The sequence below is a fragment of the Microtus oregoni genome, unplaced genomic scaffold (assembly GCF_018167655.1).
Source record: "Microtus oregoni isolate MIOR12 unplaced genomic scaffold, Mior012 000037F_ref0000500, whole genome shotgun sequence".
NCBI lineage: Eukaryota > Metazoa > Chordata > Mammalia > Rodentia > Cricetidae > Microtus > Microtus oregoni.
This window is the reverse complement of record NW_024543096.1, coordinates 23,276,771-23,299,464: the sequence shown is the minus strand read 5'-3', so window position 1 is coordinate 23,299,464 and position 22,694 is coordinate 23,276,771. Positions and strand designations below refer to the sequence as shown.

The 22,694-nt window shown below is 46.0% G+C and overlaps 1 protein-coding gene across 1 annotated transcript in view; it reads right to left on the bottom strand.

Moving 5' to 3' along the window:
• Myo3b (myosin IIIB) overlaps nt 1-22,694 on the bottom strand; it is a 288,989-nt gene that overhangs the window by 128,082 nt on the left and 138,213 nt on the right. Inside the window, exons 16-21 of the mRNA XM_041631591.1 lie at nt 18,154-18,280; nt 16,504-16,714; nt 16,061-16,208; nt 15,605-15,758; nt 12,667-12,755; nt 10,765-10,894 (exon numbers count right to left, since the gene is read on the bottom strand). Of these exons, the coding sequence (XP_041487525.1) occupies nt 10,765-10,894; nt 12,667-12,755; nt 15,605-15,758; nt 16,061-16,208; nt 16,504-16,714; nt 18,154-18,280 (859 nt within the window). The remainder of the gene's footprint in view (nt 1-10,764; nt 10,895-12,666; nt 12,756-15,604; nt 15,759-16,060; nt 16,209-16,503; nt 16,715-18,153; nt 18,281-22,694) is intronic.

Below are 22,694 nucleotides of genomic sequence, written 5' to 3'. Positions count from 1 at the left end.
CACTTAAACACAAAAGGTGCTTTCCCCACAGATTTCAGAGTGATGCAGGAAATATCCACATGGGAGCAGGATGGTGGTGAAGCTGACTCATGACAGACACCAGCTACCCTAGTCTCACAGTCCTGAGTGACGTTTGTTCTCAGTTGTACTTTTCTCTCCTAGGACGGAGCAGCATTGGGGACCCGCCTAGAGCTAGGAGCGCCAGGGGAGCTTCGGAAGATGGATTTCCACTCCCGGAAAGAAAGATAGAGAGTTCTAGATGAGAAAGATGGGAGAAAGGGGGTCTGGAGTCTGGAGTGTCTCAGTGGAGTCCATGGGTTTTCCATACTTTCCATACAGATATTTCTGCAGCAGAGATGATCTTGGGAGTTTCATAATCAATATTCACCTCCTTTTTTTGGTCATGAAAATCTCTCACTTGGAGCTAGGGAGATGGATCAGTCACTAAAGGGCACCACATAAAAAGCCATTGGGCCCGCACATGCCTATAGTACCAGCCCTGGAGAGCCGGTGAGCCGGGAGGGATGATCTCTGCAGCTTCCTAGGCAGTCACCCTCGAAGGATTGGTGGTACACTTCAAGTTCAGTGAGACACACTGGCTCAAAAATAAGGTGGGAGCCAGGCATGATAATGCATACCTTTAATCCCCGCACTCGGGAGGCAGAGGCAGGAGGATCTCCGTGAGTCTGAGTTCAGCCTGGTCTATAGAGAGATTACAAGGACAGCTAGGGCTACACAGGGAAGAAACTCTGTCTCAAAAACAAACAATCAAAAATCAAAATAAACAAAATGAGGAGAAGAGACTGAGATTGAGGAAGATTCTCAATGTTGACCTCCGGTTTCCACATATGCAGACACTTATGCAAACATACCAGTACACACGCACAACACATATGCACACACACACAGACACACACGCTTCAATTCATCTCGAATTTCTTCACATCTCACAATTCCTTCACTTTATGAAGCCATGAAAAGCACTGTGCCATACTGAAAACACTAGACGTGTCTGTGTATGACAAGAACCACAGAATCCTTAGACTTTGCTGCAACTCTGCAAAAACTTGAAACAGTATTTTCTCTCTCACACTGGGGAATGGTTGGAAGTCTACACATTAAAAAATTATGTATTTTATAGATAAATGAAACCAGGGTCTGGAAAGATGACTCAGTGGCTAAGAGCACTTGCTGGCCTTTTAAAAGAGTTTAGTTCCCAGCACCCACAAGGGGCAGCTCCCACAACCACCTGCACCCCTGCTCCTTTCTGGCCTCTGGAGGCACCTGAACACACTTGGCATACTCTCACATACACACACATGTGATGAAAATAATAATTAAATAACACATGTAAAAGGAAAAGCGCCAACAGCACCATTCTGTCCCCTCTCCCGGCATTTTCTTTCGGAGGCCCACCGTAACCCTGATGTGCCTGCATTTCTCTCTGAGAACAAGCATGAGGTGTTTCTGCGCCAATGATTCCCCTCAGCCATGCCAGCCACACAGCAGCTACTGAGCATGTGCAATTGTGGCTGGTCTGAACTGAGATGCGCCCTAAGTGTCAGTGCACACGAGAGTTTGAAGACAGTTCCAAAGGTAAAAGACCTCAATTCATGCTGATTATGTTAAATACTATTTTTGATCTATGACTTAGGAATACTATTGATGTTTATTTTACCTATTTTTACTTTTTTTTAAAACTGAATCTGTCTAAATGAGAAACAGAGCTCACACGAAGGTGATCCCAGCACTTGGGATCACACGCCTTCAATCCCAGCACTAGGGAGGTGGAGAAAGGAGCAATATGACTGGGTGGAGAGAAGAATCAAAAGGAAAAGAGACAGGAACTTACTGGAGTGTGGAGTTTGAGGATTCATGGAGATAGGATCTCACCCCTTTGATCTGAAGATTTGGTAGAGGTAAAAAGGTCTCTCCAGTGGTTGGCTGTTTTGCTATTCTGATCTTCAGGTTGAACCCCAATATCTGTCTCTGGGTTTTTATTATTTGTGCTACATATCAGAAACGTGACTGGGGCTGGAGAGATGGTCAGGAGCACTGACCTGAGTTTGGCTCCCAGTGCCCACACGGTGACTTATTGTAACGGCGTAAACGAATGCAGACAGATTGTAACAATATATATAGTTTTAATGTAGAAATAGACTTACAGAACCACCGTTCCCGCGGAGACCAGGAAAGCAGAAGCGAGAGCTCGGAGCACGCTCACCAAATTTATAGGCAGACATTAGCCCGAGGCGAACACGCCCCCTAAGGGGCGGGACTTATCCCTACATAAAACATGCATCACTCTGCTCTAGGGAAAACCAAGAGACGTTTCAAGGCTCTGGGACTCGAGCGGCACTTGGGCTAGAGATCGGTAGGGGTCCCTTCTCTCTGGAAGCCTTTCTCCGTACAAAGCCCCCTCAGTATCTGTGGAAGCTGGGGCCAGATACTGACTCATGGATCCACAGCTAGAGAGCTGCTCTCCAAACCTAGCTGACAGGGTGGGAGAGACTGCATACCGAACTTAAAGAGGAGAGAGACGTTGAAAGTGCTATATTTGAGCTGGAGAAGAGAAAGCAAGGCCTAAAGGCATGGAGGTGGGGGAGCATGGAGAGTTCCAAGGTTTACTTTCTTCACCCTGCCACACCACACACTTGGCCTTGTGGAATCTAATGAAGACCAGATCTTGATGGGCAAGGACTGAACGCCATTAACAAGTGGAGAAAGAACCAGGGGTGGGGGTGGGTTGGGTTGGGGGTAAGGGGAGATGGGGAGAGAAAAGTGAGAAGGGGAGGATGGGGGGAACTTGGGGAAACAGGATGATTGGGATAAAGGAAGGCTGGATAGGGGAGCACGGAAGCACAATTCTTAGTTAAGGGAGCCACCTTAGGCTGGCAAGAGACTTGAACCTAGAGTGGCTCCCAGGAGCCCAAGGCCATCGCCCAGTTAGTTCCTTGGACAGATGAGGATAGGGAACCTGAAACGACCCTATCCTATAGCAATACTGAGAATATCTTGCATATCATCATAGAACCTTCATCTGGTGATGGATGGAGATAGAGACAGAGACCCACACTGGAGCACTGGACTGAGCTCCCAAGGTCCCAATGAGGAGCGGAAGGAGGGAGAAGATGAGCAAGGAAGTCAGGACCACGAGGGGTGCACCCACCCACTGAGACAGTGGGGCTGATCTATTGGGAGCTCACCAAGGCCAGCTGGACTATGACTGAAAAAGCATGGGATAAAACCGGACTCTCTGAACATGGCGAACAATGAGGGATGATGAGAAGCCAAGGACAATGGCACGGGGTTTTGATCCTACTTCATGTTCTGGCTTTGTGGGAGCCTAGCCAGTTTGGATGTTCACCTTCCTAGACATGGATGGAGGCGGGGAGGACCTTGGACTTTCCACAGGGCAGGGAACCCTGACTGCTCTTTGGACTGGAGAGGGAGGGGGAGAGGAGTAGGGGGAGGGGGAAAAAGGTGGGAGGAGGGGGAGGGAAATGGGAGGCTGGGAGGAGGGGGAAACTTTTTTTTTCCTTTTCTCAATAAAAAAAAAAAAAAGAAGAAGAAGAAGAACCAGGGGAGCGTGGGGTTTCTCCTGTGGCCGTGGACTCTGCTTCTCCTCCAGCCCGTGGAAGCTGGCACCCCTAGGGGACTCAGGCCTCTGAAGCCCCAGGCCAGGCAGACCCTGAGTACTGATCTGGGGTGTATACTCAGGTACATGCAGCCATGGGGAGCCCTAGGCCGTGGGTCTACTAAAGGACACTCCTCTCCTTTACTCTCGGGCTTCCTGGCCTCCAGGGAAGACCCCATGCTGCTCTCCTCCCTGGGAGGTTCCAAATCACTTTCAGAAGGATGTGACTCTAGTCACATCTGCCTTCCCTGCGAGTGTTGGAGGGCCTCACGCTTGTCTCTAGACTGGGAATATAGAGTTTTGAGTGGCATTCCTTCTGAAGTTCACAGCTTATTAAAAGAAACCCCAGGCTCTGGCAGGCTGGCGGCCAGCGCGGTACATCACAGCCCATGCTCATTTCTGATGTACTTCAAGTACTCTCAAGACTACCAGGAAATGTCATTCACAAACAGCTCTGTGGAGTGCCGGAGCCTCAGCATGCCAGCTCCTCTCCAGCAGCTGGGAGGAGGTGCCATTCTTCTCTTGTCTCCAGCAACTGGCCTTCCAGAGTAGTCAAATGCTCACTCAACCTGGAATTCCCCCAGGAAGTGCCACAAGAATCAGGGGAGGAAGGGAAGGTGTGGTGGTTGCGGGGAGTGGGGAGCAAAAGTCACTCTGAATGGGATCTGCCAAGTAACATGAAGAGTGTCGGCTATATGCTAGGCAGATCCGTGGAATGGATACCGCTGTCTCAAGTCTGCAGCTCAGTCTTAGAGGGGAGGCATGCAGCATGCTCACACAAGGCAGCATGGCAGGACTATGTAGACCAAAGTGCTTAACCACAGCTCTGATTGTCCACTGTGATCCGACAGAGTCATGCAATAACATTTACTATTTCTGTTACTCCTAAGTCACTGACTCTGTCAGTCCCCTTGTCCTGACACAGGACGCCATCCCCCCAAGGCTTGTACTGGAAGGATCTCCTGATAGTTATAGGACTAGTAGCCTCTGCCTTACTTGACCCTCATCTCCCACGGGGACCTCTTTCTGGTGAGTCTGATCATTATAAGACAGCCTTGGGGCACTGCCCCCTCCAGCTTCTCCACAGCGTAATGTCAGGAGTTGTAATGTGGACAGACTCACCAAGTGACAGAATCAACCCAGATTTGTGTCATTTGACCACAAGTCCCCAACTGGCAGAAGGCCCCTGTCTGCCTGTCTGTGATCACCCACCTCCTATATGACCCATCCCTGAAGTAGCTCCCTGTCCAGGTGGCCCGGGAGAATGGGAGGCCCGTCACCTAGCCAGTCCTGCCTCTCAGTCGCTGCAGTGTGAACTGACAGCGCCTGTGTGTGGCGAGATGGGTGGAATGATGCCTCCCATCAGCCAGTCCTTCCCACATCCCATCAGCCAGGCCTTCCCCACCCATCCCTTCAGCTGGTCCTCCCCCACCCCCCCCTTCATCCTGGACCAGGGACCACTCAGACTGCCTCCAGCAATTCAGACTAGAGTTGTAAGGCTGCCTGATTAAGAGCGGCCATCCAGTTCCCATCCTGCTTGCTCCTCACACCTCCCTCTGTGTTGAAGGCTTGTAGCTGTGTCTTGTTTACTGAGGCACCTTCTTCACCTTCCTCTCTCTTGAGGCTTACTGTCTCTGGCTTCAGGAGGGATGCGTCATGGTTCTCAGACTGCCTGATTTTCTCTATTTTCTTAATGGGACAAAAAAATCTTTCCCAGAAAACCTTCTTTTAGTTAAAGACATGATTTCCTCTTAACCTACAACCTTTTCCATTCTATGTGACCCACAATATTCCTCTCTGCTTTCACTTGGAAATGAAATGAAAGCAGAGAGAATGAGAACATTGGATTTCATTACAGCTCCAGTTCTGAGGAGGAATATGTGTGACCTCAGGCAGAAGGTGATGGAGGCAGGACTCAGTTCTGGGCATTGAAGCTAGCCCAGTATTTGAAGTTAGAGAATGTTCCCTCTCGTTTACTTTTTTTCCTCTTCCAGTTTTCCCCAAGTTCTTAACTCCTTTAAAACCCCAAACTACTATTTGAATATCAGAGTTTATGATCAAATGTAGATAGAAGTCTTTCAAGTTCTTTCTAAACCTCCTCTCCCTCCCCCAAGCCTTTTGCACTTTCCCCCAGTTTACTAGCAGACAACAGGACATTTTCCAAATGGGAAAGCATGCCCGGATACTGCGTTTGAATATCTTTCCTTTTAAGTTCTTCTGCCTGCATCCTTCAACTTGAGAGTCCCAACTGAAAGGTTAGAATGTATTTCTGCAGCCCTATCAAAATTTTACCCATGAACTACCTTAGAGGTCTATCAACAGGAAGGAGTTACAATGTTACAATGGAGATATTTCCACATCTGAAATGGCCTATCTGCAGACCAAAGCATGGTCATGTTAGCATGCCAAAAGCAAGAGAATCCATGCTGATTGTGCCTGCCTCTGTTTCCCCAATGGTGACTGGGAACCTTGGAATGAGAACATCCCTCAACACAGGCATCTTTTCCACCAGACAAGGCTGATGCTAGGGAAGCCAGGAGTGACCCTGCTTCCTGACCACCCTAGGTCTCACAATCGCATTCTGTGTGCTCAGTCATCTCTTTAGTAGTCTATTGGACAGCACAGTTGAAGTAGGCAGTGGGCGAAAGCTACGTGGTTACTGTCTCAGATTTCACATGTGGTTACTGTAGCAGCTTGGATTATGTAACGTCTCCCCAAGGGAAGCATGGTCTCCAGCCCTGGCAACTACTGGCAGGTGATGCAAGCTCTAAGAGGCAGGGACCAGTGAGAGGCCTTCTGATCCCTGGAGGTGTGTCCCTAAAGAAGCTGATAGAAACTTGGTCTTCTTTTCTCTCTCAGGACAAAGGCAAATTTGCTCCACCAGGTACACCTGCAATGATTTGATTCCCCAGTCCCAAACCAGCAGAGTCAAATGATCTTACACTGAAGCCTCTAATACTGTAAGAAAAAAAAATCCATCTTTTCTCTTTGTGGGTTTGTTATCTCTGATATTCATATAGTCATTGGAGGCTACAAAGTTGTACACGGAGCCCTGCGTTTATCTTTTCAACTTTGATAGGAAGCTAAGCCAATGCATCCTTTCTCTATCCACTAATGAAGGAAGTGTTACCTGGCAACCAGGGAGGAGGCTCCCTTGAAAGGGCAAGAAAGCCAGCCTGGGGCCCTCTGAGGCCTCACTTTGGAAGCAAAGGACAGCATCAGTCTAGCTCCTAGGAAAGCGGAACTTAGCTGAAAGGAATTCTTTGATAAAGAAATTAAAGTTTTCCTTTGAATTTTGAGGGGCTTTTCTTAGCTTTTGGCAAAATCCCAGACTACTGTGAAATAGAACACACGTTGAGGAGTGTGCAAGACATATTGACGACGATGAAGCAAGCGTCCAGGTGCCCACCACTGTGATGGGAGCCAGGGTATCCGCGCATGGCCAGTACTGTTTAGGGAGCCATGTGTATGTTTGTTGCTATATATAAAAACTACTCACTTTATTTTATATGGGTGTGTGCTTTGCCTGTGTGTATGTATGTGCACTATGGGTGTGCCTGGTGCCTGTGGAGGTCAGAAGAGGGCATCAGATCTCCTGGGACTGGAATTATAGACAGTTTTGAGCCACCGCATGGGTGCTAGGAATGGAACCTGGTTCCTCTTCAAGAGCAGTAAGCAGCCTTAATCTCTGAGTCACTTATTTAAATTTTGAAGCAGGGTAAATAAAAATGACCCAAATAGTGGGTTTTTAAGCACTGGTATTATTTTGCCAGAATAACTGGGGCTTTATTTGTCTCAAGCAGCAAGGCATAACTACTTCTTTCCCCTCCAAAGAGACAAGCAGGCATGTGAAACAAATGCTTTCAATTTCAGTGAAAACAGGAGGATTCCTTTCAAAGGCTACAATGAGAGATAGACAGACAGACAGACAATAGATAGGCATGGATGTTTCAGATTTTAAAAGCTTATTAACGTTTAGATCTCCTGGGACCGGCATTATAGGCAATTCTGAGCCACCATATTGGGCTGGGAATAGAATTTGTTTCTTCTACAAGAGCAGTAAGTGCTCTTAACCACTGAACCATTTCATTCAATGCAGGACACCTCATCACTTTTGAATGGAGGTCTGAGTACAATTATTATTATAAGGTAATAAATTGGGGCCCAATTCCAGATAGAAAGCGAAGGCACACAAAAGTTGTTTCTCTTATAACACTATACTAGCTCCGCTGTAGCCTCCTGTTGTCTCAACAAGCACCTTGTTAGCAGACTTCTCCTGTCTGCTGAGTGCGCTTTTGCTTAAGTAAGTCCAGAAAGCAAACAGTCTCTTGCCTGTTAGTTTTATTATGCTTATTTATATGTGTAGCTTCTTTTCTTGTTTTTGGTTTTGTTTTGTTTTCTAGACAGAGTTTCTTAATTCAACAGCCCTAGCTGTCCTAGAACTCGCTCTGTAGACCAGGCTGGCCTCAGACTCACAGAGATCCCCCTGCTTCTGCCTCCTGAGTGCTGAGATTAAAGGTGTGCACCACCACTGCCCGGCTATGTGCAGCTTCTTAGTAATATTCAAAATATGAAGAAAAATGAGCTTATGATTATAAATGAAATTAGCAACATAGTACCAAATTCAAGAATACAAAACTTCAGAGAAGCTTGCCAGGACATCACATCTGTTTCTAGTGTTTTTTTCCCCAACTTTTGTTACTCCCAGATGAGGTATAGTTCTATTTCCAGGCAAAATTCAGAAAAAGATACAATAGTGGTTCTCAATGTATGGATCGCAACTGTTGTGGACTATTTCTTTAACTAGGCAAATATGTGTTACATTTGTTTATGCTGTGGAATATCATTTTAACTGTTTAAAGGTGTGCTACATTTGTTTAGTTTTGTAAAGGTGTGTTGCTGTTTCACCTTGCCTGCCTAAGGCATCTGATTAGTCTAATATGAAGCTGAGTGGCCAATAGCTAGGCAGGAAAAGGATAGGTGGGGCTGGCAGTCAGGGAAAATAAATAGTATGAAGAATTTAGGCTGGAGAGAAGAAGATGAGAGAACAAGAAAAAAAAGGCCATGCCTGGAGCCAGGAAGCCAGGCAGCCGCCAGCCTGCAGTCATGGAGTAGGACATACAGAAATAAAGGTTAAAAAGCCCTAAAGCAAAACGTAGATAAAGAGAAACACTTTAATTTAAGTTAAAGAAAAAAAAAAGCCAGAAATGAACACATGTTAAGGCTGAAAATGCATAACCAATAAGTTTCTGTATCTTGATTTGGGAGCTGGTTGGGAGCCCAAAAGAAAAAGCCTGTTACAACACTTTTGTAGGTTGCATATCAGATATCCTACATATCAGATATCTGCATTCCAATCAATAACAGTTGCAAAATTACAGTAATGAAGTAGCAACAAAAATAGTTGCTCACCACAACACGAGGAACTGTATTAAAGGGTCGTAGCATTAAGAAGGTTTAGGACCACTGAGTCATAAGCCCTCTGGAAGATAATTTAAAAATGAACAAGAAATAGGAAAGGTTCTGTTGGGTTTCCTCCTGCTTTTGGGTGACTCGGGAAGAACAGGAGGCTCCCTGTGGAGCCTTGCTTTCTACATAGATCCACCTAGCGCTTAGCACTATGAATTTGTTTTTCTTTGGCCAAAGGTTAAAAGGGTAAATTTCCAAAATTCCAAACAGATTTGACAAGTCGTTACTCATGTTTATGGGAGAGCGCAGTTGCCAGCTGCAGAGATCCCCAGATAGATTTTATTTCAGAGACTATTCACCCTGCTACTAACGGCAGCATTGCCTAGAAACCAGTAGAGAAACGCCAGGCAGCTCTGCCCACGCCTGCCCTAGGGATCCCAAGGGTCCAAATGAATCAATTCCAACTGTAGCCAAGAAGCATCTATAGAGGAAGCTGGCAGAGACATTTGATGGGCACTGGGTACCATAGATGCATGTTACACCACCAAGTTAAGATGAAGAACAGGCTGTAGACTGGCTTTTCGTTCTCCCCTAGAGAGGGTTTTCATTGCTCTGCAATTATATATTCAGCTACAAATCAGACATGGTGCTAGTTTGTTCTGCCTAGCAAAGGTATCAGGTGAGAAACACGGTGCCAATGATTTTAGGAGGAAGGCGGGAAGGACTGATTAAAAAAGCTCTTGCTCTTGTTTGCAAAGCACATCCAGAGCTGTGTCTAGACAGTCTCAAAAATCCAAAGCCCTTGAGAGCAGAACTGTGAGAGGGGGATTGAGATGCCAGCCCAGACAGACAGCTGGATCCCAGGTAAATCAAAGGCAGTTGACCCGGTGAGAATCCACTTGGCGAGACAGATAAGAGCTGGGAGTTCCCCGTTGGGGCCCTAGCATTCTGCTTCCTGGCACGAGGGCCCACAGAATGACAGTTTAAGCAGCTGACTTCCAGCAAGGGAAGCCATGGGTGTGCCAGGTTGCTTAGGAAAACGACAGGGTTGACACTTGGGTGGGAACTGGACCAGGCAGCCTCTGAGGGGCTCATGCACAGAAGACCTTTGGTGCACCACGCCCCTTACACAAAGAGAAATCTTGCATAAATAGAAAGAATTGTCTCAGTAATTCTACCAACCAAGTCTACCCTGGGTGCTTAGCGTGAACTAAAGATAATGTACAGTTTTCTAAAGAGAAGAATTAAGAGGAGGCAGAGAAAATGAGAAGTCTAAGAGATATGTGGGAAGTGTGTGGGTGTGTGTACAAATCTTCTCCAGCATTAATTTACAAAAGAAATAGTCATGCTTTTTCCTTGAACTTGGATTGAACCCTGACCCTGGTTAAAGAAGTTCAATGTGGGGATGAAGAGATGGCTCAGTGGTTAAGAGCACTTGTTACTCTTGCAGAGGAGCCAGGTCTGGTTCCCAGGACCCACATGGCAGCTCACAACCATCTATAACTCCTAGGGGATCTTAGGACCTCTGTGGGCACCAGGAATGCACACAGTCCATAGGCATACATGTAAGCAAAACACACAGACACATAAAACAGAACAAAATAAATCTTGAAAGGGGGCAAATTTGATATTGGTGGTGCAGACATTATTTAGACTAGAAGACACCATGCTGGCTCACATAGGTGTCCGGACTGAGACTGTTGGGGGCTCTCAGGTACCTGTTTTGGTCAAGGGGATTGAGAACAGTTGCTGAAGAAGTTTGTTCTCAGACGTCCTCAGGACTACAACCACATCAGCAGGGAGAGTGTCTCTGTTTTTCTCAAGAACCCCAGAAGCATCATACAGTACCTGGAAAACACAGCAAAGTATCCAAGTTAACTAAGGCAAGTGACTACGGCTAGTGACCCTGGCAGGTCGTCTGAGTAGCCATTGTTCAACGCTGGCTATAACTATCCTCTTACACTTGGGCTTTTGGTTACAGAGCACCAGATAAAAAGGAGGAGTTGTACTTTTGACAGGTCAGTTTATCTTGGCTTCTTGTCCAGTTATCTTTGAAGAAAAGTGGCCCTACTGAAGATACAGCACATCAGAGAAATTCTTAAAATATACTGAGTGTCACGTGTGAAACTCCCATCCTCATTCTACTGATAGGTAAACAGGAGCTCAGCAAAGGCCTGAAGGAGGTAAGAGTCCGGTGATCATCATACTGGGACAGATGGGCTTTTAGCTCATGACCGCCATGCCTCACTGCCTCTCAAAGTACTCATGGAATCTGAGTGATCACTCAAAGAGTCTAGATGGTTCTTGGTCCTCAGCAATGAGGGAATCCAACTTAGAGGTATCTTAAGGGATAACCAACAAATCACTGGAGTGGTGTGGTGGTTTGAATGAGGATGCCCCACATAGACTCATACACTTGCAAGTTTGGTTCTCACTTTGGTGACCTGGGACAGATTAGCAGGTGTAACCTTGTTAGAGTAGGTATGTCACTGGAGGTGGGCTCTGAGGTTTCAAAAACCCATTCCAGGCCCAGTCTGTCTGTCTGTCTTTCTATCTATCTATCTATCTATCTATCTATCTATCTATCTATCTATCTACCTATCATCTACCTATCTATCTCTCTGTGTGTCTCTCTGTCTCTCTCTTCCTCTATGCCTGTGACCATACTTTCTGCCATGGTGGTCATGGGGCATACCCTCCAAACTGTAATCAAGCCCCCAATTAAATTATTTCTTTTAAAGTTGCCTTAGTCATGGTGTCTCTTCATAGCAATAGCAACCTTAACTAAGAAAAATAGTGAATAAGTTCAGCAAAGAATTCACAAACCAGAGAGGAAAAGATCCTAGGAAGAAAAAAAAAGGTACATGTAGAAAAATATGCATAAGAGGAAAAGATGGAAAGAGGCAAGAGGAAGAGGACAAGACAGAGGCATAGGGGATGAAGGAGACAAGTTTACTTTTAGTTGAAGATATAGATATGGAAGATAATTTGGATACATCACACATCAATGGAATAATCAATCCCAAATACCTCTTGTTGAGCCCCAGCCATTTTCTGGATCTAGGGCCTCAATAAACCTCATAAGAGTTTGTCACAATTCAGTTGCTTTATCTGGGAGAACCATAGCAGTGAGCTGATAGCTATGGGCTGGACAGTTTTCTAAATTAGTCACCAATCAGCTTCAGGGACTTGAATTGAGACAGAAGTATGGAACAAGAAAAGTGGGAGTTCCAGTTTATGTGGTAAAAACACAGCTGGGTGGGTGAGATTGCGTCCTTTTGCTGGACACTTCCAGTGGTCCAGAGACACTAAAGTGTTCTCAACCATCCTATGTCAGCCGCACTCCATCCCAATGACTTCAGGGTGTGAACATTTACCACGAACCCCTGCAAAGGCTGCAGTATGCTTCCTGTCTAGAGAGCTGTCAGCTCTGGGCCAGCCTTCAGGCAGGAAGCACGTGGTAGCTGCATGGGCCACCACATCTGTACACGGTACCACTGAGGACGCTTGGGAATTATGATCAGAATCAAAAGGGAGGATGTCAGAAGTTTAGTGAGCATCCCTCCGAGGGACACAAATCTCTTGTCCTTCTGGGGTCCCCTAACTCCTGCCCCTCTCACCGGTCCAGCGTAGTGTTGAATACCAAAGCAGAGTTCCACTCCTTTGGGCCTCCAGAAGAACTTGCACCGTAGGTTATCTTCAAATTTAGCTGTGTGCAGAGAAGAGGAGACCGGAGTGCTCATCTCTCAGTGGGACATCTATATCTCACACACACGCGCACACACACACACTCACACGCCAAGGCTCAGGGATTATCACAGAAGCGGTGGAAAGAGAGAGCGCAGATTTCTGTAGTGAAAACAGTATTTGCTGGACATGACGGTACAGATGCGCACATGAGCCCACCACAGCTCTCACATGCAGTCTGTGACTATGTCTCTGTCACAGCTCACAAGGCCAAGATTAAACCAACTCCAAGTCTCAGCATGGGGGTGTTGCAAAGAAGTCACTTGTTTGCCCTGGCCACCCAGAACCAAAATAATCACAAAGCAACCATATTATTTAAATTACTGTTTGGCCCATTAGCTCTAGCTTTTTATTGGCTAACTCTTTTTTTGTTTGTTTGTTTTTGTTTGTTTGTTTGTTTTTGGTTTTTCGAGACAGGGTTTCTCTGTGGCTTTGGAACCTGTCCTGGAACTAGCTCTGTAGACCAGGCTGGTCTCGAACTCAGAGACCCGCCTGCCTCTGCCTCCCGAGTGCTGGGATTAAAGGCATGCACCACCACTGCCCGGCTATTGACTAACTCTTACATATAAATTTAACCCATCTCCATTAATCTGTTTATCTCCACATGGCAGTGGCTTACCAGGTAAAGTCCTGGTGTCTGTCTCTCTGACTCCACCCTTCCTTCTCCCAGCATTCAGTTAGTTTTCCTTGCCTAGCTAAGTTCTGCCCTGCTATAAGTTCAATGCAGTTCTTTATTAATCAATGGGTAACCACAGCATACAGAGAGGAATCCTACACCACTGGGGAGGGACCCATGAAGTTCCACTTTTAGGTGAGAAGCCATCGGCAATTGGCAGCTGCCAGAGGGAGGAAGAGCCAGTTTTCTTCAGGGATGCAGGCCCTGAGAAGCTACCATGATCCCAGAGGTGGCCCCACAGTCATGCATGTATAGATCTAAACAGACTCGACTCGGGGCATTAGAGCGGAGCGGGTTGCTTGAGCACATGGAGTTGAAAAGGGAAGGCAATGGGAGAGTGGAATAAGGGAAGAACAGGAGGGGAAGAGATGGGGACAGATTTGATCTAAACACACCAAATGCACATATGAATATTAACAAAATATTTTTAAATTAGACTTACACAGGATTTTCATGCTAGAGAGTCACAGTGGGATTGTTTGCTCTTTCAAACACAAATCCGCTCCTCTAGCCAGAGTCACCGAATAGGGGCTTGCAGACCAGCCCCAAGTAGCCCCACTCAGATGGGCGGGTCCCATGTTGCCTTCCTTTAGCTGTTAATATGTCACAGTCCCTTCCTAACTCTAGGAAATTCTAAGTATGGACACCTGAGACAATCTCAGACCCTGCCAAGGCACTTTGAAACCATGCAGATAGGGTAGGAGGGCAGATAGCTCCAGGTTAACTTCATCTGGACAATGTGCAGGTAAGAGAAAACTAGTGGTGCCGACAGCTTCAACACTTAGAACTGAGACTCTCATACTTCCACTGAGGAAGGGACTCGAAAACTTCTACACTCCCCCACAAACAACTTTTACATTATTGTGGACCTGACTGAGAGCTCAGTATGAGGAACTGTGCTAGGTACTGAAGGCAGACAAGGGGCTGGGGCCCAAGGGTGTCTCACATCACAATACAGGTAAAAAAACAAAGTTCATTGAAACTGAAGGGATTATGCAGGATGGGGACGAGGCCTAATGTGGGCAAGGTAGAGAAATTGGATATGGACTGGCAAGATGGTTCAGTCAGTAAAGGTACTTGCCACCAAGCCCGATGACCCAAGTTCAAACACAAGGGAGAGGGAAAGGACAAACTCCTGCAAGTTGTCCTCTGACTGCCTCCTACACATGAGACAGATAGAGGGATGGATGGATGGATGGATGGATGGACGAATAGACGGATGGATGGATGGACAGACGGACGGACGGACGGACGGATGAATATATAGATGGATGGATGGACAGACAGACAGATGGATGGACAGATGGATGGATGGATGGATGAATGGAAGGATGGATACATAGGTAGATAGATAGATAGATAGATAGATAGGAAGATAGATAAGTAGATGGATATGAAAAATAGAGGACTTCAGATGCTAGAAGAGGTGCATATCTCTATCCAGAAGATACTGGTAACCTAAGAAGAGGTGGCTTTAGAAAGACTAAACCAGCAGGAATGTCTACAGAAAAGGGGACATTGTACAACCTGGGACTAGAAGTAGATAGGAACCCCAGTGAAGACATGACACGAGTCTGCAATGAGGATGTGAAGGACCACTTCTTAGCCTTTGGGATAAGATAACGTGTAAAAGGGAGAACTCGGGCAGAGGAAGGTATAAGATGATATAAGCATAAGGAAATATTATTATGTTATAATATTATAGGATGGGGAGAGCATAGAAGTGGTGATAGATTTAAGTTGTAAATTCTACCAGTACATTTAAAATTTTTTTTAATTTAAATCTATTTGTATTTGTGTGTGTATGCATGTTCCTGCTTGTTTGTATGTACACTATCTACATGCAGGTGCCAGAGGAAGCCAGAAGATGGTGTTGGAACCTCTGTCAGTGGAGTTAAGGGTTCTAAGTTGCCCAGCACGAGTAATGGGAACTGAACCCATGTTCAGTAAGAACAGCAGGTCCTCTTAACCTCTGAGCCACCTCTCCAGCCCCCCCAAGATCTATACTTTTATAACCCACTAAGTGTCCAAAGTGAGACAAAGACACTCCTTCTTAAAACTTAAAACACATCCACCTTGTGTCTTGTGCCAACTCCACTCACAATCTGTGTACCTTTTCCCTGAGCGGTACCTACCGACCAAGGTCTGGTCTGTCGCCTGGGGAAACCGACTTTCCTCATCCAGAAGGGCAAGAAGGCCCAAAGGTTTTTGGAGGAACATGTCCAGGAGCGGGCGATTGTCCTCATACTGTATAGGGACAGCATCAATGCCTTCGTTCTGGTACTCCATCTGGAGGGAAACAGACCGTGACTCCATGGCCTGAAACCGGCCTCCATACCACCATCACAGTTTAGCCTGGACTTTCTGGGTCAGGTGGAATTGCCCCGTGAGGCAATGTACCTTTCCATGGAAATCGGGACCTTTTTTATTTTCCCCAGACTAAATTTACACTGTTTGTTTTGACAGGACTGTCTCTCCATTGGTGTTTCTGTAGCCTTGACGACCAGGTTTGGCTTCAGATTGTGGGCAGCCGGGCAATCCTCCCCCCGGCGCCCCGCCCCGCTACTCTTAGCTTCCGCTTCAACCAGTACCTGCTCGAGAGCGAACACATGCTGATTGAAGTAGAACTGGATCTGCTCGTTGGCGATATTTATGCAGAGCTGTTCAAAGGAATTCCTCTGGAAATCCTCAAAGCCAAAAATGTCCAAGATGCCCACGTTCATCCTGTCCTCGGCACTGCTGCAAGAGAGAGAGAGAACATATCAGGAGAAGTTGCACCCCGTTACATTCTATCTCAAAATAAGGAGTGTATATAAGTTCATACTCCACCAACATGTAACCTCGGCATTTGGGAGGCTAAGGGCTGTCAGGAGTTCGAAGTCACCCTGGCTACAGAGCAGGACTCTATCTTAGTATATATCATCGGGCACAAACCTGGTTTACCTAGCTCCCCCCCAAGCCTCCCCCTGCAGTGGCTCCATCCCCCATTCTCCTCTCAGGAATAAATGCTTCAACTCTCCTGGCTCCCACTTGCCATATGTTTTTATCTGGCTGCAGGAGTGTGTTGACGCGATTCACAATCCAGCTGAAGAGTCTCCCATAGAGGGCCTTAGACATGGCGTCCCTGACGTCTGCAGCCCTGTCCACAGTGTTGGCTCGGACAATGGTCTCGCCTCGGGTGACCACACAGTAGGACGTGAGAGCCTCCTGGAGCTCTTCGGGGCTGATGCAGAGTACACAGGCAGCTGGAAAAAAAAGAGTAAATACAATCTTAAATATGAAGCCACATGTTTACACAGCCAGTGCCAGCACCTACAGCATCCAGGGTGTGCCAGGCTCCATTCAAAGGGCTTCATGGTCCAGACAAGCAAGGTTCCTAACTTCAAGAAGCATCCGGACTGTACAGCACAACTCCCAACTGTTCTGAATGTTCCCCACAAGTATTTAGTAAGTAAAGGTGGGGGATCTAAGGAGGGAGAGATCTTTTATCAAATAAATTGGAAGATTAGACAGTCACAAACACATTGGGTAGGAATGACCTTAAGTAGAGTGCTATAGCTTAAAACAAAAAGAGCTTTTGTCTTTTATTCGTTTGTTTGTTTGTTTTTGAGACAGGGTTTCTCTGTGACTTTGGAGCCTGTCCTGGAACTAGCTCCTGTAGACTAGGCTGACCTCGAACTCACAGAGATCCATCTGCCTCTGCCTCCTGAGTGCTGGGGTTAAAGGCATGCACCACCACTGCCTGGCTTAGAGGGGGTTGTTTTTATTAATTAATTTTTTTTCATTTATTTTACATACTAACCACAGTTTCCTCTCCCTCCACTCCTCCTGTTCCCCTAACACACACCTCCCATCTACCCCTCCCTCCCCATCCACTTCTTCACCTCCATTCAGAAAGGGGAAAGCCTCCATGGTTGTCAACATGGCACAGCAAATTGAGGCAGGACCAAGCCCCTCCCCTGCATCAAAGCTGAGTGAGGCAACTCAGCATGGGGAGTAGGTTCCCAGAGCCAGTTCTAGCTCCAACAAAAGGCCCTGCTCCCACTGCTGGAAGCCCAACAAGCAGACCAAGCTACACAACTGCCATACATATGCAGAGAGCCTAGGTAGGTCCCATGCAGGCTCCCAAAAAGGGTTTTTTTTTATCAATTGTTTTAGAGACAGGATCTCAATATGTAGCCTAGGCTGGCTTCAGATTCTGCATCCCCAGGCCTCTCCACAAGCTCTGAGATTACAGGTATGCAGCATCATAGTCAGCCACTCATTTTATAGACACGAAGACTCCTCACCCTTTCTTTGATCATGCTTGCTAGTAGAACTTTCAATATAAGGTGGTGCTGCTTTCTCTACTATGGATGCTGAGTTTACGGATTCATAAACCTTTTATTTTTCTTTTTGAAAAGCTGTAAACGATTTTCCAAAGCAGCAAAAGTGGAGACCCATTGTGTAAAGTTTCTTGCCACAGACAGGTTTTCTGCAGAACCACCATCTATCACATAGGGGGTGAATGTTGCTATATCACATGATGTCCTTCTGGGAAATGCTAGCTACTGGAACCATCTAGAGCTAACAGGAGGATGTTACAGTGAGGATGTTACAGTGGCATCATATTCTATAGATTCTTGGAAAACTGTAGAAGCGAAAGACATGAACTTTGATAAGAAAGCGTGTAAACATCAATTACCATTTTTCAAAGCTTCAGGGTTGGGTACCTCGCTTTTGTCCGTTTGGTGCTGAGAGGCAATAGCTGCAAACTCAATGTTCCCAATATTCAAAATCCCAGCCAGAATTCTGTACACGGAATGAACCTCCTGGAAAGAGCAGGGAGAGCGGTGATTGGAGGTCATCACTGATCAGAGGGACAAATCAATCACCCTTTAGTTGAAAACACTACAGTTGTCCATCAAACTCTGTTCTGCCTCTTCCTGCACACACACAGGCTCCCTAACCTTCCTGAAATTAGAGGTAGCAAGGTCACTAAACATTAACAATGAAACAAGTAGACCATGCCTCCTTGAGTCCCAGGCCCAGAGGAAGAGAGCACTCTTCGTCCATGCTTTCTTTCTCACTGCTGCTGGTGTGGATTCCCGGCCACCTGACCTCAGCCTTGCACTAGACCAGAGAAGGGCCACATGGAATGGAGATGTTCTGTCAGCTGGCATGGTGACCAAGAGAGAAATGACCTTTGTCCTTTGACTCACTTAGCCTTTTGCTCTAATTAATCCCAGCTCCCAACTCAGAGATGGAACAAGAGGGATGTTCCCTCACCTCTTTTGGGTACAGTGTTTTATAAAATATCCAGGAGGGCACCCTAGAACTTACTAGGGTATCTCAGAGCTACAGGTTGTAATGCCCAATGGGAAAACTTATTTTGAAAGACCCTTGTCTCTAGCTCCTAGCACAAGAATTTCTAAAATTGTCTGGGTGATCAGATCTTTGTTATGGCAGAAGATACCTTTAACCATACCTGTGCTTCTGTTAATAAGTGAATTTTAGTGGGCATCTAGATAAGACTTGCAGTCTGAGAGGCTGGCTGCTCAAGGGAAAACCAATCTTAGAACTTAGTTCCCACCTGATCCCATCAAACTCTAGGGAGGGCTAGAGTTAATCACCAAAACTGAGTTAATCACGAACGACCAATAATTAATCCGGTGTGTGTGTGTGTGTGTGTATGTGTGTGTGTGTGTGTGTAATATGATGTGGTGTAAACTCTACAGAAACCTGAAACAGCATCAGGGAGCTTCCAAACCGGTGAACCATGTAGGTGCTGGTAGGGTGTTGTGCCCGAGGGTATGAGTCCCCTTTCTATGTACTGTCCAGTTATTTCTCATTTAGCCATCCCTGGGTTATGACCTTTATAACAAGTCTGCAACCTTAAGTAAAATGAATTCTGTGAACTAGTTATTAGCTATACTACTACTACTGATGATAATAATAATAATTAGAATTAGTTATACCAACTAATCAAGCTATGGAATAAGGTCATGGTCACTTTATAACCAGCTCAGAAGTGTAAGAAGTCTGGGGCTTCCGACTGGTGTCTAAAGTGGGGGCTCTTATGGGACTGAGCCTTGAACTTGGGAGGATCTGATACTAACTCTAGATGAGAGACTCAGAATTGTAGGCCATTGAGTTGGTATAAGAGATTAATTGATAGGGACTTTTAGAAAATAAAAGTCTCACATATTTGGTGACATACATTTGAGTAAAATATATCCAGATCATCTAAGTCCTGTTTTCATGTTCAAAGTTTAGCATGTAAGGTAGCATTAATGGATTAAAGATAAGGCGTACTTACAGTTTGTTTAAATTTTACGTTTTCTATATGTAAAATAAGGAAACATCTAGTTGGGAATTTTTATGCTAATAAGCAAGATACTTCCATAAAACATATTCAAATGGGCTATTTGATTTAATACTATACTTAGCAGCCGAGTAATAGGAACTGTCACTGGACCGTTGATAAATACTGCCCCCCAAACTGAGCCTCCCTGCAGACATTACTCAGTAAAGCCTCAAATCTGAATGCAGGCTGTAACACTGACATCTGCCGGATGCCTGATAATGCTGCAAAGACAAATGAGGACTCAAAGTCGGGCTTCTGCCGTAGATAAGTATTGTTCTTCCAGCTTCTAAATCAAGGGCAAGATGTCATGTTCCAGACTTCGCGAATCCCCATTTAATCACGCCACTTAGAAGTGGCTAAGGAGAACACCTACCAAATGGGTTTTTTTTTAAAACTTGCCTGGATTTAACATGACAGCCCCTCATTACCGTGATCAATACAGGATGAGCTGCATGCATCAAGCGACTCCCGACAGCGGCAGATCTGAGAGTTTGCAGCCAAGACCGCAGCGATGAGTTCTGCATCTACCGTGTCTGTATCCAAGGGGTTATCTAAAACTCTCCTCACTCTAAGGAAAACTGTAGTTCTTCCGGCAAACACATACAGTCCCTACCATACAAGCCAAGGCACCTCCCCCCGAAAGGGCTTCAAACACTTCAGCACTGTGGTGATGAGCTTCAACGAAAATGAACACCTGAGACCAAGCTCTTGAGATGAACAACTCACCACGCTGCTTCTCTGGCCATGTTCTCTTCAGTGCTATGCCCAGAGGGTCAGCAAACATGTGAACCTACCTCTGACCAGGGAACACGTTTAGATTCAAACCCCATGCACTAGAGCCGTTTCCTTAGGTCTCCTTCCTTGGATCAATGAAGGAGGCAGGGATGGTCTCATCCCCTGAGGGTGCTCCCTATGTGACATCTCTGGGATTGTCTCCTGGCCTGGGGGTGAATCATGTCTTCCCTTCTGACCTAGGAACCTCCACCTACCATAGAACTCAAATCAAAATACCATAGCCAGCCACGCTTGCGCTCCCAATGCTATATCTATCATGGAATGGCTCCACCTTCCCCAAAACTTCTTGGTGGAATGGGAAATCTCTTTCACCTTCATTAACTTGTTTTCTCTTGCCTCATCAGAGCTATGGAGACTTTTCTGGAACCTCTGCCTTCCCTGTGGAGTCTTACAACTCTATTCTTATCTATTTCTAGTCTCTGCCTTTCTATATGATACAATGATCAAACCTCACTCAAATGAGAGTTTTATTAAGAAGGTTTAGCAAGTCCTCCAACTGGGTCATCTCAACAAACCGCTTCTGAGCAGTTCAGGCAGCAGTAGTGGGAGAGGGAAGAACCCTTCTCCACCAAAGCTTTCTTTTCTCAGTTTTTCCCAAGACAAGTATTGCCTAGATGGTGTTCAGGCCAAGTTCAAAGTTAGGAAGGACTTGCTGCTGCTTTGCAGAATCCCCTCTGACCTGGCTCCCGGGCACCTCAGGCCGCTGTCATTCTTTAGTGGAAATTTACTTCCTTTCTTTCCTGAGAATCTGGTTTTCACCAGTTCTGTCTAAGCACTGGAATCAGGGTCAGCTGGAGATTATAACATATTACTTCCCTCCTTGGCAGCAGCTGGTGACATTTAGTGACTTAGGTCAGCGTATCCCACCCTTAAGCCTTTCAGTTGCTATTTTAACATAGAACTCTTCAGAATCGAATCTCTCTTCAGAAGTATCACTTTGATTGGCGATATAGTTTGAAGAAAGTGAAGAAATGTTGCCCTGAACTTAGGTTTCTTTCTGACCTCTGTGTCCTAGCATCAGCTGCACGCATCCTCTCTATCATCGTAGGCAGCATCCAGGGTTTCATGCCCCTTTAAGTCCGACAATTCGCTTACAAAGTATGTTAGGATAAAGCCCGTAGCAGCAGGGTCAGCATTATTTAATATCAAACGGAAACAGCGTGGTTGGGCTCAAGATACCTCAGCTGGGTTTATGGTCGAATCCCCTTGTCCCTCACACAGAGCCCCCATTATTCCTTCTGCCCGGAATGCTTCTTCATGGAACTCCCAGGGCCAAACATTATTCTGAATGCTTTTGGATGGGGCCTGGAATTCAAATCTAGACTCTCAAGTCTGCACTAATGTTTGTGTGCCATAATTTTCTTGTGAGGTTTTGTGGGGGGAAGGGAGAGCAAACAAAAAAACAAACAAACAAACTTGAGGAGTTCCCACAGGGAACTAGGGACCAGAAATACAATTTTAATTGAATTGGTCAGTTCATTTAAGCTCTGTTGAGAAATGACTGGCAGAAAATCGTTAGAGAATTTCTGTCCCATCAGCATCTGCTGCCTGATTCTATACAACCTAGTCTTCCTGAATTTAGTCATGGTGCCATGACTTTCTAGACGTGACATGGAACGATAATCCAGCGAAGAAGGTTGTCTGCGGAGATAGAGGGGCAGAGAGATAAAACCCATCTTCTCCCTTGCGTTTCCAAAGCTACTAATTAATTTAGGTTGGTTTATTCCCAAATGAATTGATGTGGGACACAGGGAGGAGACACACAGTGACACGCTGTCACTTCCCTGTTACGCGCTGGAGAGAGACACACAGTTTACTGTCACATTCCTGTTATAAACTGGGACGGTATACACAATGACATGCCGTCATACTCCGGTTATATGCTGGGGAGCTACACCTAGGGACGGATATGTAGTAACACACTACCACATTTCAGCGGGAGGATACACAGCAGCAGGCCATTATACTCCTGTTGCTCACTGACCGGGCACAAATTAAGAAGTTTTGCCATCTTTCTCATTTTCTTCTTCTCCTATCCATTTACACTGTCATTCTTTCCTTTTAGTGTACCCACCACCCCGTGC